General features: G+C 41.8%; 1 protein-coding gene across 1 annotated transcript in view; it reads right to left on the bottom strand.

Annotated features, from left to right (window-relative positions):
• The window catches only part of LUZP2 (leucine zipper protein 2), a 159,684-nt gene that overhangs the window by 41,067 nt on the left and 103,610 nt on the right, over positions 1-15,007 (bottom strand). The window contains exons 6-7 of the mRNA XM_054171665.1: positions 6,510-6,572; positions 3,444-3,506 (exon numbers count right to left, since the gene is read on the bottom strand). Coding sequence (XP_054027640.1) covers positions 3,444-3,506; positions 6,510-6,572 — 126 coding nt within the window. The remainder of the gene's footprint in view (positions 1-3,443; positions 3,507-6,509; positions 6,573-15,007) is intronic.

Raw genomic sequence — 15,007 nt, 5'->3', positions numbered from 1 at the left:
TTGGAGAAGAGGTGACTGAGGGGTGACCTCATTCATGTTTATAAGAATGCAAAAGATGAGTACCGAGAGGATGGAACCAGGCTCTGCTCAGTCATGCCCAATGACAGCACAAGGGGCAATGGGTGGAAGCTGAGGCATAGGAAGTTCCATGGAAACAGGAGGAAACACTTTTTTTCACTGTGAGGGTGACAGAAAACTGGAACAGGCTGCTCAAGGGGGTTGTGGAGTCTCCCTTTCTGGAGATATTCAAAACCTTCCCAGATACATTCCTGTGTCATCTTGTATAGGTGACCCTGCTCTGGCAGGGGGATTGGACTGGATGATCATTTGAAGTCCCATCCAGCCCTTTACATTCTGTGAGTCAGTGAAGGAGTTTTATTATTTCATTCATTTGCCTGCTGTCTGCTTGCAATTGGAAACATTGCTTTGTAGTTTTAAACACTGAGATGTTAACAATAATATAGCATTCACGCATGTAGACACCTTGTGAAATGCTACTGTCTGCTGGTGTACCTGTGGTTAACTCTAGATTTGTTTCTCTATTCTCCTTCTCTGGAGATACAAAAGGAAAACTCACAGCAGTAGCAAATTAGAGTACTTCATAATGAGAAAGCATTTTGAGACATTTGTGCTTGAAGGCAGGCTCAGGCAAGCAGCCTGTGCCCTGTGCAGGAGGACTGCTGACTTTTCTGTCACATAAGGAGACTTGATAGGGTGCTTGGTTGCATGGTTCAGTTGATTGGGTGGCGTTGGATGATGGGTTGGACACGGTGATCTTGTAGGTCTCTTCCAACCTGGTTTATTCTATTATGTTCTATTCTATTCTGTTCTATAACACTATTTTCCTTCACAGTTCTCCAGAACTGCCTTTTTACCATGTATATGAAATGTATTGAGTGCAGGCGTTCAGAAGATGCTTTTAAACGCTCAGTAAATAAAGAAACTCATCTTCTCTTCCCTAAGAGCTGGATACAATCAGACAGACAACTCACTTTAGGGAAATAACTTCTCTGCAAGGACTGCTCATTTTAGGGAAGCAGGAGCTTCCAGATCCCTGCAGTTCTCAGCTCTGCCATTAATAGCACAGTACCATGCAACCAAAAAGAATAAGGCACGGGGTTTTTTTACTGTTGTAGCTACAAACTCACTAGTTGTTTTCTCTGTCTGTTCCATAACTGCCATAGAAAACATTCCCTTTTTCTTGCTACTACACGTTTACACAGGATGAGGCTTTGACTCATCTTTCAGCTCATAAGCCTTTCCCTTGGTCCTGTGGGTTTTTTCTCTCTGATCTTTAGGCAGTTTGGGATTTTTCAATACTTGACATGACAAAGTTTTTAAACTTTTCAATCCTGCTGGGCACACTCAAAATCGTTATTATAGTTCAACCATTTGGAAGCTGTCACTCAAAGTCCCAATCAATTTCAATTTGATATTAATAGTAAACTGCTCCTCACTTTAGCAGGAGTTAGACTAGGTCTGTAAGTTGATTGAATAGCTGTAAGGTGCCAGTTATAAGTGGAGCTGCTGCTGCTAGATTTAAGTCACCTTGGTACTGACTAGCTTTGTCTCACACTAGCTCAGACAAGCTATTTAAGATTGCATTACAGTCTAATGCAACTCTGCATCCTCAAGGCGACATCCTCAGGGTCATGCAGTAACTTTTCGAATTGGATTTGTTCAGTTCATTAAAAACAAAAAAGTTACAACAATTTTTCATGCTCCAAACTGTGGTGCAAAATAATGCACTGACAATAAATTAATAGACCTGAATTACTAAGTGCTGAAACGAGTCACATTTTGCAAATCCATGATTTCCAGGACTGCATGAAACCATTAAAAACCCGGAATAGTAGTAGGAGGTTTGTTACAATAAGGATAAAAATCAATTATGTTAATACATAATCCAATATCCTAACTGGGAAATACACATGATTAAATCCCTCCACAGAATCACAGAATGGTAGGGGTTGGAAAGGACCTCTGGAGATCTAGTTCAAGACCCCCGCTAATCCAGGTGCACAGGTGGGTTTTGAAAGTCTCCAGAGAAGGAGACTCCACAATCTCTCTGGCAGCTTGGTCCAGTGCTCTGACACCCCCAAGTAAAGGATTTTCTCCTGAAGCTCAAGAAAAACTTCCTGTGTTCTAGTTTATGCCTTTGGCCACTTGTGCTACCAGTGGGCACCACTGAAAAGAGGCCAACCCTCCATGATCTCCATGACTAGTGCCTGTTTCTAAATCTCTTCCCCTGGCTTGGGCCTTATGATGATCAGAAATAAATGTTCCTGGAAAAAAACACCACACCTTAAAATCAACCTGTGGATGGAAAAAAAAAAAAAAAAAAAAAAAAAGAATTAAATCCCAACCAAATAAAATAAAGACAAATCACAGTGTGCATTTTAAGTGGCCTATGTCATCCCAGGTTTGCAGTACGAGGCATGCAACAGAGAGACAGGAGACAGAGTTAAATACTTCCAGAAGGCAATTTGGGCCTCACATTGAGAAGAATTACTTTGTAAGTAATTCTAGCTTTAGTCACTCAGAAGATAACTACTTATCTTCTTCTTTTATGTCATGAATAAAAGCACTACTCAATTAGCAGCCTGCAGTCAGGTGACCTGAATCACTCTCCTCCTTTAGCAGAGATTAATATCTCCTCTGTTAACCAGGAGTTGATGCCCTTCAGCAACATGTCCTCACACCTCCCTTTCTGGTTTTCCTCTTTGAAATGTGCTAGCTAGACAGGCTGTTCAATTGAATTGCATAAGCCATGGCCTTTTTTTCCCCCTAAAAGCTTCAGTTTTGGTAAAGGTATTTCCAGCTTCCAGCAGGAATTTGGTTCCAGGGATCTAAGAAGCATCCCATTGCTCAGCTTATCACAAAGCTTTGTTTTAAGTGTTGGCAATCATAGAATCATTTCAGTTGGAAATGGCAGTTGAGATCATTAAGTCCAATCATTACCTAAGTTTGCAATAACTGACATTGCCATGGAGGATTGTAAATCAAAGCACAACCAAGAACCATCTGTAAAATGTTTCATAGTTCAGTTAGAAATACCAAAAACTTGTTACAGAAGCTATGGAATAGGGCAATAAGTTTTGGTTACCAGTAGGAAATGAGAACATTGCTTTCTGTGAGCATATAAACACAGACACTCAGAAATGAAATACTTGCCACTGCTTTTGTCTATTTAAACACAAGGACACCAGACAACTTTTTAGGCTTTGCACCTTATCTTCCTTGCTCCAAAGGAACCAAAAAGAAAACCAAAATAGATGTTATTTCTGAAATTGCATGATGGTGCTTTGAGCTGTTTTCAGTGTGGTGAGAAGGAAATGATTCTTTAGAAGCAGAGCAACAAAGAACAGTCTCAGACTAGATTACTTCAGTACTATATTATTTCTAGTGTATTAATTAGCTAGCTATATTAAAATAAAACTTACCTTAAAAATCAAATCCTTTTTCCCATAACGAAGCTCTTTCAGCTGGGCTTGGATCTTTTTGGACTGAAAGTGAGGATAATAACATCAGAGGGGTTTTAAATCTTTCCTTTTAAAATTAGGGGAGGCGGGGGAGAAAGTAGCAAGTTCTGACAACACCAGGATGGGAATGCAGAATAACCAAAATCAATGTCAATGGCTTGTCCAGGGTAGCATGTCTAAACCAGGCAAAAATTTCATGGAAAATGTAAAATGGCACCAAATTCTGAAACAAACTGCCAAGATCAGGTCAGTTCAACTCTTCCTTCTGTAACTATATTGGCTGTTGTTTCAACCACACAGCAGAAAGTGCCAATAGCAACCAGAAGAGCTATGGAATATGTTCCACACCAACTAAAGACCCACGAGGAAACCTTAACCAACTTATTGCTCTAGGATATTTTTGAACCAGTTGCTCAAGGAACTGTGCTTAAGAAAATGTAGAGTCTCTGTGACATGCAAGGTACCCAAAATGTCTATAGAAATGTGGTGGTTCAGGCAGGGTGCCTCCTGCTTCTACTACACAAGCTACATCTGCGGTGTCCTGAGGGTCCAGCCCAGTGGGTGGACACAGAAAGCTACGTATTTCATCCCATAATGTCCTACTCCCTATATAACTACCAGAAAGGTTCTACACTTCCTCTTTCTTCCCTTGCTGCCCTCATGGGAGATGCTCCCTCTCTGGTAATGGAGGGGCAGTTATCTCAAGGCCTTTTTGGGCCTGGCTAGGCTTAATGCCAAGAGGAAAAGGACAGTCTCAGATCTGGCCAGCTGAGATTAGCCTAACAGTGGAGGCAAGGGGGCAGGGGGACGTGTGGAAGAAAGAGCCCTGGGGGTTTTGGGTGTACACTCAGGACTGTTGGGATGCTTCTGGGTATTCTTTGGGATCTCTTTTGTCACTGTGCTTGTGGTTCTCTGCAAAATATTCACTGCTTTTCCATTTAAACTTACCACCACTTCTGCAATCCGTTTGTCTGAGTCTCATTTTTTTCTGCCCTGGTGGGAGGCAAGGAAGGATCGGCCTTTCAACCCACCACAAGAAGGACCTAAGAGTTGCAACTGAGGTATCACTCATTTGCTAAATCACAAACCTGTGACTGAATATAGATTTGCATTAATGTACTCAGTGTGTAATATAAGTAACTGAAACCCAAGTACATGACTTGCAAGTCTTTAATTCTAAAATTTCATTGTTTTGTGACATTTTTTTCACTCCTAAGGAGAGGACTTCTTGATGGATAAGAGCAGCATCAGACACAAGATGATAACAATCTCTAAACCACAGTATCTGGGAATATTGCCACTTTTTGTGTCCTGGGAAGCCTGAGGGTTGCGTCCCCCTGCCTTCCTCCCTGCCTTCCTCTGTCCAGGGCTCTGAGTTTTCAGAGAAGAAAATCCAGTCATGTGCACTGTGTAGGATCATGAGCATGCTCCCTTCTATGCAGCTGGGGAAGAAGGAATCACAGTGCTCATTAAAAGTGTTTGCATGAAGCTTCAGAGCAGACTGAAACAAGAGCATCCTGGTAGGCAATTCTATCCATGAAGGGTATTTGATCTAATAACTATAAAGATACTGACTTCATACAGCTGTTATGCTTGGTGAGTACTTAAAGAGCAGAAAATACACTGTGTTTCTTTGGTTGACACCACCTGACTGGAAAAAAACACCACAAACCACCAACAAAAAAGGATGCTCCTGTAAGCGTTTATTCTTGTTCTAATGGCACTAACCCACTTAAAAGTCACAAATTTGCCAGGATGATTCATAAAGGCTGAGATTCTTGAAGTCTAAAATACACTCACAATCTGCTGCCTTGAGTTGTTAGTTAGCTTAGGTTTAGCTTTCTGAAATTTTCTGACAGCCAGGCTTGTCCCACTACAATAAATTTAATCTTAGGCTTTGCCCTTAGATTTAAAGACATTTATGTTGCAAATACTAAAGAAGACACAATCAGGGAAAAGATCTTCAAGTTAATTACCGAGCACTTAAGATGCTATGCAGCTAGGAAAAACAAACTTGAAAACGAGGGGGAAACAGAAAGCTGCATTGCACACCCTGCCAATTCTTTAAGCAGTAAACATGGGAAGAAAAATTTATTTGTGTTCATATTCTGTGGCATGTTTGGAAACAACCATGGTGATATAGAACAGAAAACGTGTATCCCAGAACTATTATTTCTTGCAACTGAGGATTTCTCAGAAAGAGTGCTTGCAGGTCTTCAGTGAAGACCTTCAGTCTTCAATAGTGAATAGAACTAGAAAACATGACTTTGACCTCAGAGGTTTTAGCCTTGAAGTGAAAAGGTAGAGTCTTTAATAAAGAAAACATGTTCAACCATAATTATGACAATTTCAGTCAGGAACAAAAAGTGTTACACTTCTTTCTTCTTCTTGGCAAAGTGTAATGACTTACACATAAATTAGTCATGGATGTTTTGCATCTATAAAGCCAAGCCAAGCCTTCATGAGAAGCTGAATAACTAAAGGGACTGCTCACATGCTTGCAGTTACATGTGCATTTATATATTTGCAAAAAAAAATATAGGGCTTCTATATCATCAACTGTCTTTGCCAGATTACTCTTCAGCAGCAGGGAGGTTTCTTCCCCTCCTTTTCATAAAGTGACCCTTTTTTTCCTTGAGGTAATGAAACATTCTAAGAATAATAACAAATCTCTCTTGTCTCCATAAGCTAATTTCCAAAATAAAAGCCAGTTGGCAATCCCTGCCCTACTCCAGGCATGGAGCTCAATGAAAGGAAATCAGTTTTACCCATGTTGTAGAGCTAAGTTTACTTTTTGTAAACATGTCCAGACTTTATTTTGTTTAATATGATTTCACGACTCACAACTCTCTAACACATTTGAGCTGCTTCTAGTGAAGTCACAGAAACAAGCTGACATGAGAAGGCTTTAGGAGCACTCACCATACATACATAGTATACAGTAATCTAGACTAGAACATCAACACAAAAGATGCTGATACAAGCTTATTTGGGGTATGCTAACAATAGAGAGGATCCCTGACTTACCTCTTCTGCATGAATACCACAAAGCTTGTTTCCAGACAAGAGCTTGTTTTTGAGGCTTTTGTTCTGGAAGAAGAGAGGGAAAAAAAATTACAGTTTTATTATTTAGAATAACTGGAATATTAAGGTATTTTTTTCAAATCTTTGATCACACTGGTTTTGTTTTATAGGTAGATAACATCCTCAAGTCACCAACAAAGGCACAGATAAGAATACAAGACAGAAGCATCATGGCACAATACTTTCTCTTACAGAGGTCTATGAGGCTATGACTTACATTAAAACCTGCTTTCACAGCAGCAGGACTGCACATAGAAATCTTCCAAAATACTTCAGTGATTTCCACTGGACATGCTGAAGTGAAAAAAGGAGAGAAAAAATGCCCTAACCCTTAGCAGAAACTGCAGTGTGCCCAGGCGGTCAAGAGGGCCAATGGCATCCCAGCCTGGATCAGGAGCAGTGTGGCCAGCAAGAGCAGGGAGGTCATTCTGCCACTGTACACTACACTGGTTAGGCTACACCTTGAGTACTTGGTGTCTTCTCCCAGGCAATCAGCACCAGAACAAGAAGACACAGTCTCAAACTGCACCAGGGCAGGTTTAGGCTGGTGGTGAGGAGAAAGTTCTTCACAAGAGAGTCGTTAGCCATTGGAATGTGCTGCCCAGGGAGGTGGTGGAGTCACCATCCCTGGAGGTGTTCAAGAGGGGATTGGACGTGGCACTTGGTGCCATGGTTTATTCATGAGGTCTGTGGTGACAGGTTGGACTTGATGATCTTTGAGGTCTCTTCCAACCTTGGTGATTCTATGAAAAACAAATTCTTTTCCAGCTGTTTGACACAGGTACCCACAGTTCTGGAATGCAACAGAAAGGGATTGGAATGTAACTTTGAATGAGAAAACTCAGATTCTGCCTTGCAAAATACAACTTGCAGTGGGCTGGGTGTGTGAGGAGTGAGAACAACTGTTATTCTATAAATCTCACTTTTTGTTCTATATTTGGAAAAAATGACATTGTAGCTCATCACAGAGCAACACCTCATCACACTAACCACTGTAGAAACACAAAACAAGACTACTGGCTCTGCACAATAGGAATTGGGTGTCAGATGGAAGATGAAGAGAGAGAAACCAAAAATAAACCAAAGATACGATGCACATCTAGCACGTCTATTGCTCACCAGGTGTATAACTAAAGAGTGATGCTCATTTAGTAGCTGTGATTGGTTTCACATAAAAGGTCAACATCTCCTCTTGGGGTGATGGCCAAACAGATGTGTCAAAGGCACTGCTTCATTAGGCAGATGCTCTGAATTAATCCAGGAAGTCACTGCTTTGTTTTGACTGACTAGCTTCACTATCCTTCAGTTCCCCGACAGTCTGGCAATGGGCGGCTTAGGATATAGACTGCCTACATTTCAGAACCAAGTTAAGGATGAGTTGTAATCCTTACATTTTTACTCATTTATCTTCCTTTTGCCCAGCACAAGCTGCTATAAGGAATAGTTCTACTAATGCGTTAACTAATTGCAAGCAACTTCCACATGCACTATTTTGAGGAGGCCCTGCAGTAACCCCCAGTGTGAAGATGCAAATGCTTACCACCTCTACAAGACACACATTGTATTAGATGGTGGGCACAATTTTCACATTTTGTGCTAAAGTAACCTGGTAAAAGTAAATAGTTAGAAGAGTTTGCTTGAAACCAAAATATTCTAAGTTAGGAGATGGACTCCGTTTTGGAGATGTAACTTGGTTTTAGAGGATTTAGCAATCCTACCTCATTAGCCAGTCTATTAGCAACACAGAACCCCAGGGTTAGCAGAATGCAGGCAAAACAGTTATAATTTGATCAGTACTTAAGAGCTGCCAAACAGAAAGGGACCTAGGGGTGCTGATTGACAGCTGCCTAAACATGAGCCAACAGTGAGCCCAAGAAGCCAAGAAGGCCAACGGCATCCTGGTCTGCATCAAGAATAGTGTGGCCAGCAGGAGCAGGGAAGTAATTTTGTCCCTGCACTGGTTACCCCACACCTTGAGTACTGTGTCCAGTTCTGGGCCCTTCAGTTTAAGAAGGACATTGAGACTCTTGAACATGTCTGGAGAAGAACAAAGAGGCTGGGGAGAGGCCTTGAGCACAAGCCCTATGAGGAGAGGCTGAGGGAACTGGGATGGTTTAGCCTGGAGAAGAGAAGGCTCAGGGGAGACCTTACTGCTCTCTGCAACTACCTGAAGGGAGGTTGTAGCCAGGAGGGGGTTGGTCTCTTCTCCCAGGCAACCAACACCAGAACAAGAGGACACAGTCTCAAGTTGTGCCAAGGGAAGTTTAGGCTCAAGGTGAGGAGAAAGTTCTTCACTGAGAGAGTTGTTCGCCATTGGAATGTGCTGCCCAGGGAGGTGGTGGAGTCACCGTCCCTGGAGGTGTTCAAGAGGGGATTGGATGTGGCACTTGGTGCCATGGTTTAGTCATAAGGTCTGTGGTGACGGGTTGGACTTGAGGATCTTTGAGGTCCTTCCAACCTAGCAACAAGAGAAAGGGTTCACAAGGGTTAAGAAACAAGGATGGATGGGAAAAAAATATAAAATACAAAACCAGTCCTTTGCAGAGGTGTGGTAGTAGCAGGGAGGAGTATCAGGCCCAACCACATGACAGAGAAGCAGGGAGCCACGAGCAGTCCTCATCCAAGCCAAGACAGGGCCCAAGAGAGCTAATGGCTGCAGTATCCTCCCTTTTATAGCCTTGCTGGGCAGGGAGGGGGAGTGGAACAGGCTAATTTAGTTTTCCAGGGGAAAAAAAACCCTGCAGGGAGGGCAGTGCTCTTACAAGCCCTCCCCCCCGATGCCTGCTTTCAGGATGGGCATTAACCCATCACACTTCCTTACAATTTGAGTGATTTTATATTACTTTGCAAATCACATGTCACCATCAAAAATAGCTTTGCATCCTGATCAACAGCGATCAGTTTCTACAGCAGAATGTGAAGCATACCAGTAAAAGCATGTGAAGTCAATTCCTACTGTCCTGGTAGCTACGCTCAAGAAATAGTGGTGAGTACAGTGTCTATTTTGTGTCCTCCAAAAAAGTGAGAACTGCCAATGACAGCTTGTCAGATTTGCTAACATAGTCTTCACAGAGCTTCCATACTGACAAGAAAAAGAAAAAAAGCTATCTGCCTCATTCCCAAACAGATTTGTCAGCCAGCTCCTGGACATTTCTTTTCCCCTTTCTTTTTACACTGACATAACTTTTGCATATTTTGTTGAGTTCTCATCCGATTTTCAGCCTGTGAGACCAGGCTTAACAGAAGCTGAATTCATTATACGAACACTGGCAGCCACTCTATATTTCAGTTACCTAAAGATCTCCCACCAACATAAAAGCACTTTACAGAAGCTGTAGTGCCATAGTTGCTTTGCCAGTGTGCCTTTGGAACCTGCAAGAAAAATAACATCCCCTTTCCTTGTTGGCTGGAGGGGTATATATGCCTTTACATTCCTACCTTAGGAAAATAATTCCTTCATGTATGTCATTTATTCTTCTGAATTCAAGACCAGTATCCAGCCAAAACATCCATAAAGTATCTGAAGAGATGCCCCCATGTTAGCACAACAGCAGCAATCCCAGTCATGACCAGTGTGGCAGTTCAGGCTGGGTGCCTCCTATTACTGCCACGTAAGTTACACCTTCGGTGTCCTCAATATCCAACCCAGTAGGTGGATATAGGAAACAGCCTATTTCATACCCATAAATCCTGCACCCTATAAATCCATCTGCAAAGTCATTCTTTCCCTCTTTCTTCCCTTTTGGCTCTCGTGAGAGTTGTTCCCTATTGGGTAATGGTGGAGGAGTATCTCAAGGCCTCTTGGGTTTGTCTAGGCATAATGCCAGGAGGAGAAGGGGGGTGGCAGTCTCAGACCTGGCCAGTCTGAGACTAGCCTAGCAGTGGGGGGAAGAAAGAGCCCTGGGGGTTTTGGATACACCCTCAGGTGGGGAGGGAGAAGGGAAGGGTTGGAAGGCCTTAGGGTGTGCTGTAAGGGCTCTTCATGCTTTGGGATATCTTTGCTACTATGCTTTGCAATTTCTGTAAAACACTAATTGATTTCCATTTAAACTTTCCATCACTTTCCAATCCACTTGTGTGAGTGTCATTCTTTTGTCCCTCTCGGGGCAACAGAAGTTCTGTCTGGCTTCAAACTACCAGTGAGCACTTCACCACTCCAGAGAAGTGGGAGAGAGGGGAAAAAAAAAAGCAGACAGATATGACTACCTTAGCATTTTTCATAAACTATAAGCATGATGCCAGCAGTCTCTTCTTTTCATATTGTTAAATAATTTTATTAACTTTTAGCTCAAGAAAATGCAAGTTCCCTTCCCTCTCTGTCCATACAATATCGATGCATAATGGCTGAAAGATGTGACAGGGTTTTTTAGTAATTATTTTCTTGGTTTAATTCCCATGTCCCTGTTGGAAAACTTGGACAAAGACTTAAGAACAATAGCACAAACAATGCACTTGAGAGCTCGGTCCAAGAGCTTTTACAGTTGCAGTTTTAATTCCTTTTCTGCACACTCATTTGATTAAAACAATTCATTATCTAACTGCATATTGTATTTGTCAGAATATTCCCTCCTCATTTAGCATACACAATAAACACCTCATGAGTTTATGGGCATTAAATGTGACAAACTACCCCTGGGTCCAGTTTAAAAGGGTTTATTGTCATTGCAATTCTGAAGTTACAGGGATTAAAACTGTTGTATCATCTACACTACTATCAGAAAGGTAAAACTATGCCACCAATGCAAAAAGGCATCAATTCTAACCTTGAAGTTAGGTTACCTTGACCTCTAGGCACATAGATGAATGCTTTAAGGCTCTTATGTTTGTTTCATGATTTCAAACACAGGCATTACCTCTTTGAAACAGCATCAATCTTAACCCAGGATGAACAAACTATACAATGTAGACATCATCAGTACCAAACAATTTGGTTTGCCTGCTAGCCTTTGAAAGCAGGAGGACGCAAAATATGTTCAAGGAAAGAAAATCACTTTCTCTCTCAGAAAATTATTCCCAGCAATCAACTTCAATTCAGACATTTTATCTGAGGTCTGACAGCAGTTATTTGTTGTATACAAGATAAATTTGTCTCTCCTTTCACTTGATGAATAGAGCAAATCAAACCATGCTGAGCCCCTGCTCAGAGTCTGAACATTTCTCTCTTATGGGCATCCTATAAAAAACACTGCCCCCCAAAAAACCCCAAAAGCCAAAAATACCCAAGGAAAAAAACCCCAAAGAACATCCAAGAACAACAAAAAACCCTGGACTCTCCTCAGCAGGAGCGTCAGGGCCAATTGCCAAGATGAACTGCTTTCCATCTCCTGTTAAACCAAAGTGTTTCGCTGCACCCTTAGGAAGGAGATCAGGAGAAAGACATCAACACACCAGAATCAAATACCTGGTCTTATCTGATATTATGATGTATTGATACCCATTTTGCTTGGGATATTGGCTTTGTATTTCATGATAATGAAAAATGGTTCATATAGCATGAAACAGTGCAACTGCTTTAATTCCAGCAGCTTAGCCCTTCCTCTCTCTCAGACAGCTAAATTGAGTTTTCTGCATTATATGTGAAGTTTTTCAGGTAAGAACTGCAGTTCCACCTTGCCTTTATGGTCAGTGAAGACACTGTGACTTCTTGTAAGAGGAGATTATGTTAATATTCTGGAGGATGTTAGAATCTCTTTTCCTCACAGTTTTTTGTGTGCCCAGCAGCTGATGGACTCCGCTCACCAGTGTATTTTAGTACCGATGATGCACATCTGATCTGCATGCTTTGCAGATCCGCTTTCGTGAGGTCACACCTGGAGTACAGTATTCAGCTCTGGGGCCCTCAACATAAGGAGGACATAGACCTGTTGAAAGAAGTCCAGAGGAGGGCCGCAAAGATCAGAGGGCTTGAGGTCCTCTCCTATGGAGACAGGCTGAGATAGGCAGAGTTGTCCAGCCTGGGGAACAGAAAGCTCTGAGGGGGCCTACAGGAAAGCTAGAGGTGGATTTTTCATTAGGGCATATAGTGATAGGAGAAGGGGCATTGACTTTAAACCAAATGAGGGTGAATTTAGATTGGTTGTAAGGAAGGGATTCTTTACTATGAGGGTGGTTGGGCACTGAAACAGGCTGTCAAAGAAGTGGTGGAGGTCCCATCCCCAGAAGTGCTCAAGGCCAGGGTGGATGGGGCCTTGAGCAACCTGATGTAGTGGAAGGTGTCCCTGCCCTTGGCAGAGGGGTTGAAACCACAGGATCATTAAGGTCTCTTCCAACCCAAACCATTCCATGATTGTATTTTGAGCTGTGTACTGGAACAAGTGTTCTTTTATTCCCCAGGGTGTTTTTCATTTGGATTGTAAAGGGTTGGGACCATTTATTTTCTTTATATCTGATTAAAGATAGCTCATGATGGGAAAATGATGCACAAAATTTATTGGATGGGTTTAATATTCAGTTGCAATTCTCCAGCCACTTCAACAGGACTTTGCTATGAGACAGCAAATGGCCTTTCTAATTCTCTCCATGTCAGATATTCTAATTAAAAACATAGCAGCATATTAAATACTGAATCCCATTTTACAGAATTTATATCAGAAATGAAGGGTAATTGGCTATGCCACACAGGATTATCTAGAGAAGAAACCTGACAATTCTTTGATCTTTCACTTTGGTAGAGGTGGCTGAGTGCCCTGGGGATGGTTTGTGGGATCAACAAAGCAGAACACCTCGTTAGGTAGATGTTAGCCTCAAGCTCCCTCTTTTCATTTGTTCAACACTTGTAAACAGAATGGTGAAAAGAAGCTGGCCCTGCTGCAAGCTGTGGGTTAGGCTTAAAAAGAAAAAGCTCGGTGAGAGCTCTGTTAAAGCAAGGTGACAGAAATGAAAGGAGCATGCTGAATGGGACCAAACATGCAAAGAAAAACAAATTAAATGTAAACCACATTTTTTTTACTGTGAAAAGACCTGAACTTCTCTATCACTAGAAGAGTAGAGGGTTGTACTGGTTACATTCTGTTCTACTATTTCACTTTTTCTGCTGTACCAGCTGCAGGGCATGAAATGCTGCATTAAGCATATTTTAGACCCAAAATTGTCACAACATCTGCCTTAAAACATAAATGACAGAGTTATGAAAGAAGGGCAGGAAATGACTATGGAATACGTATATGCTGCTCTCTGTGGAGTCATATCACTCAGGTTCACTTTAATATTAATAGGCTCTGTCTTCTGAATTCTCCCAGTAGCAGTGCACTGAGGATTTGCTGTTACAGAACTTTTTTTGCCAATATGTTTAATTTTCAAAAGAAGCTTTGCCAGGTACCATCTATAAACACCTAATAATGTGTATCGGCTCTCTTGAAGATGTTACTACAATATGTTTCAGTCCAGAAATAGATATCCCTGAGACAGTTGTCCTGGATTGATTCACATTCTAAACATCTTTCCAGCAGGCTGTGCTCATTCAGAGATTCATCCAGCTAACTAGTCTAACCTTTGATAACTACATCAGTATGTGCAATGTCAGTCATGAGCTGACCACACGCCCTGCCCTCAGACATCAGCTCTGTGCTGGCTAACCACATCAAGTGCACCCTGATATGATAAATGATGACAAGGCTATGTTAAAAAAAATAACAAAACAAAACTGTAAGACCAAAAGGAGCAGAGGGGAAGTAATGAATTTGTCTGTCTGCTGATTTAAGAAGACTATGCACCAGGTCCATTACTCCTGTGTAAAGCCTGGAATTAACAAACACTGCAATTTTCATGCAGCTGCATGGATTTTATACCTGAGATTTCAACCCTGGGACCTGTCAAAGGCAGCTGCAAACATGGAGAACATTGTTGTAGCATTCCCTCAGCACCAGAGGCTTCACAGTCCTAAAGGGATCTGCCATCTGAATAAAGTACTAGGAAATGCAGCTAAGCAAAATAAATGACAAATGCACCTCCTTTGTTCCAACAATGCCATAAGAAAACACAAGTGCACTCACAGAAGCAAAAGATATGAATGCCACCTCCTCTACAAAGGCAGGGAGGAATAACAGCCCTGTGCAATTTTACTGCTCCCACAAGAGGAAAAGGTCTACAAAGAAAACAAAAGGCCAAGTGTGTCAACTATGTGCTCATTAGGTGCAGATTCTGGAGTGAAACAAAAACACCCAAAGAAGCTAGTAAGGGTCATGAAAAAGCAAAAAGCACAAACCCAGTGCAAGAGAAACACATTTTCTTCAAATTACTTAGCTGCATCATGCTCATTTAATGAAATTATCATCATAGAATGGCTTATGTTAGAAGGGACCTTCAAGATCCCATGGGCAGAGGACGCCTCCCACTAGACCAGGTTGTTCAAAGCCTCATCCAACCTGGTCTTAAAACACTCCCAGAGATTAATGGTAAATTAATTAAGTGTCAGACAACAGGTCTTCCTGGGGTTTGTGCGT

Source organism: Dryobates pubescens, chromosome 22 (assembly GCF_014839835.1).
Source record: "Dryobates pubescens isolate bDryPub1 chromosome 22, bDryPub1.pri, whole genome shotgun sequence".
Taxonomy (NCBI): domain Eukaryota; kingdom Metazoa; phylum Chordata; class Aves; order Piciformes; family Picidae; genus Dryobates; species Dryobates pubescens.
The sequence above is the reverse complement of the archived record's forward strand: the minus strand, read 5'-3'. Positions and strand labels throughout refer to the sequence as shown.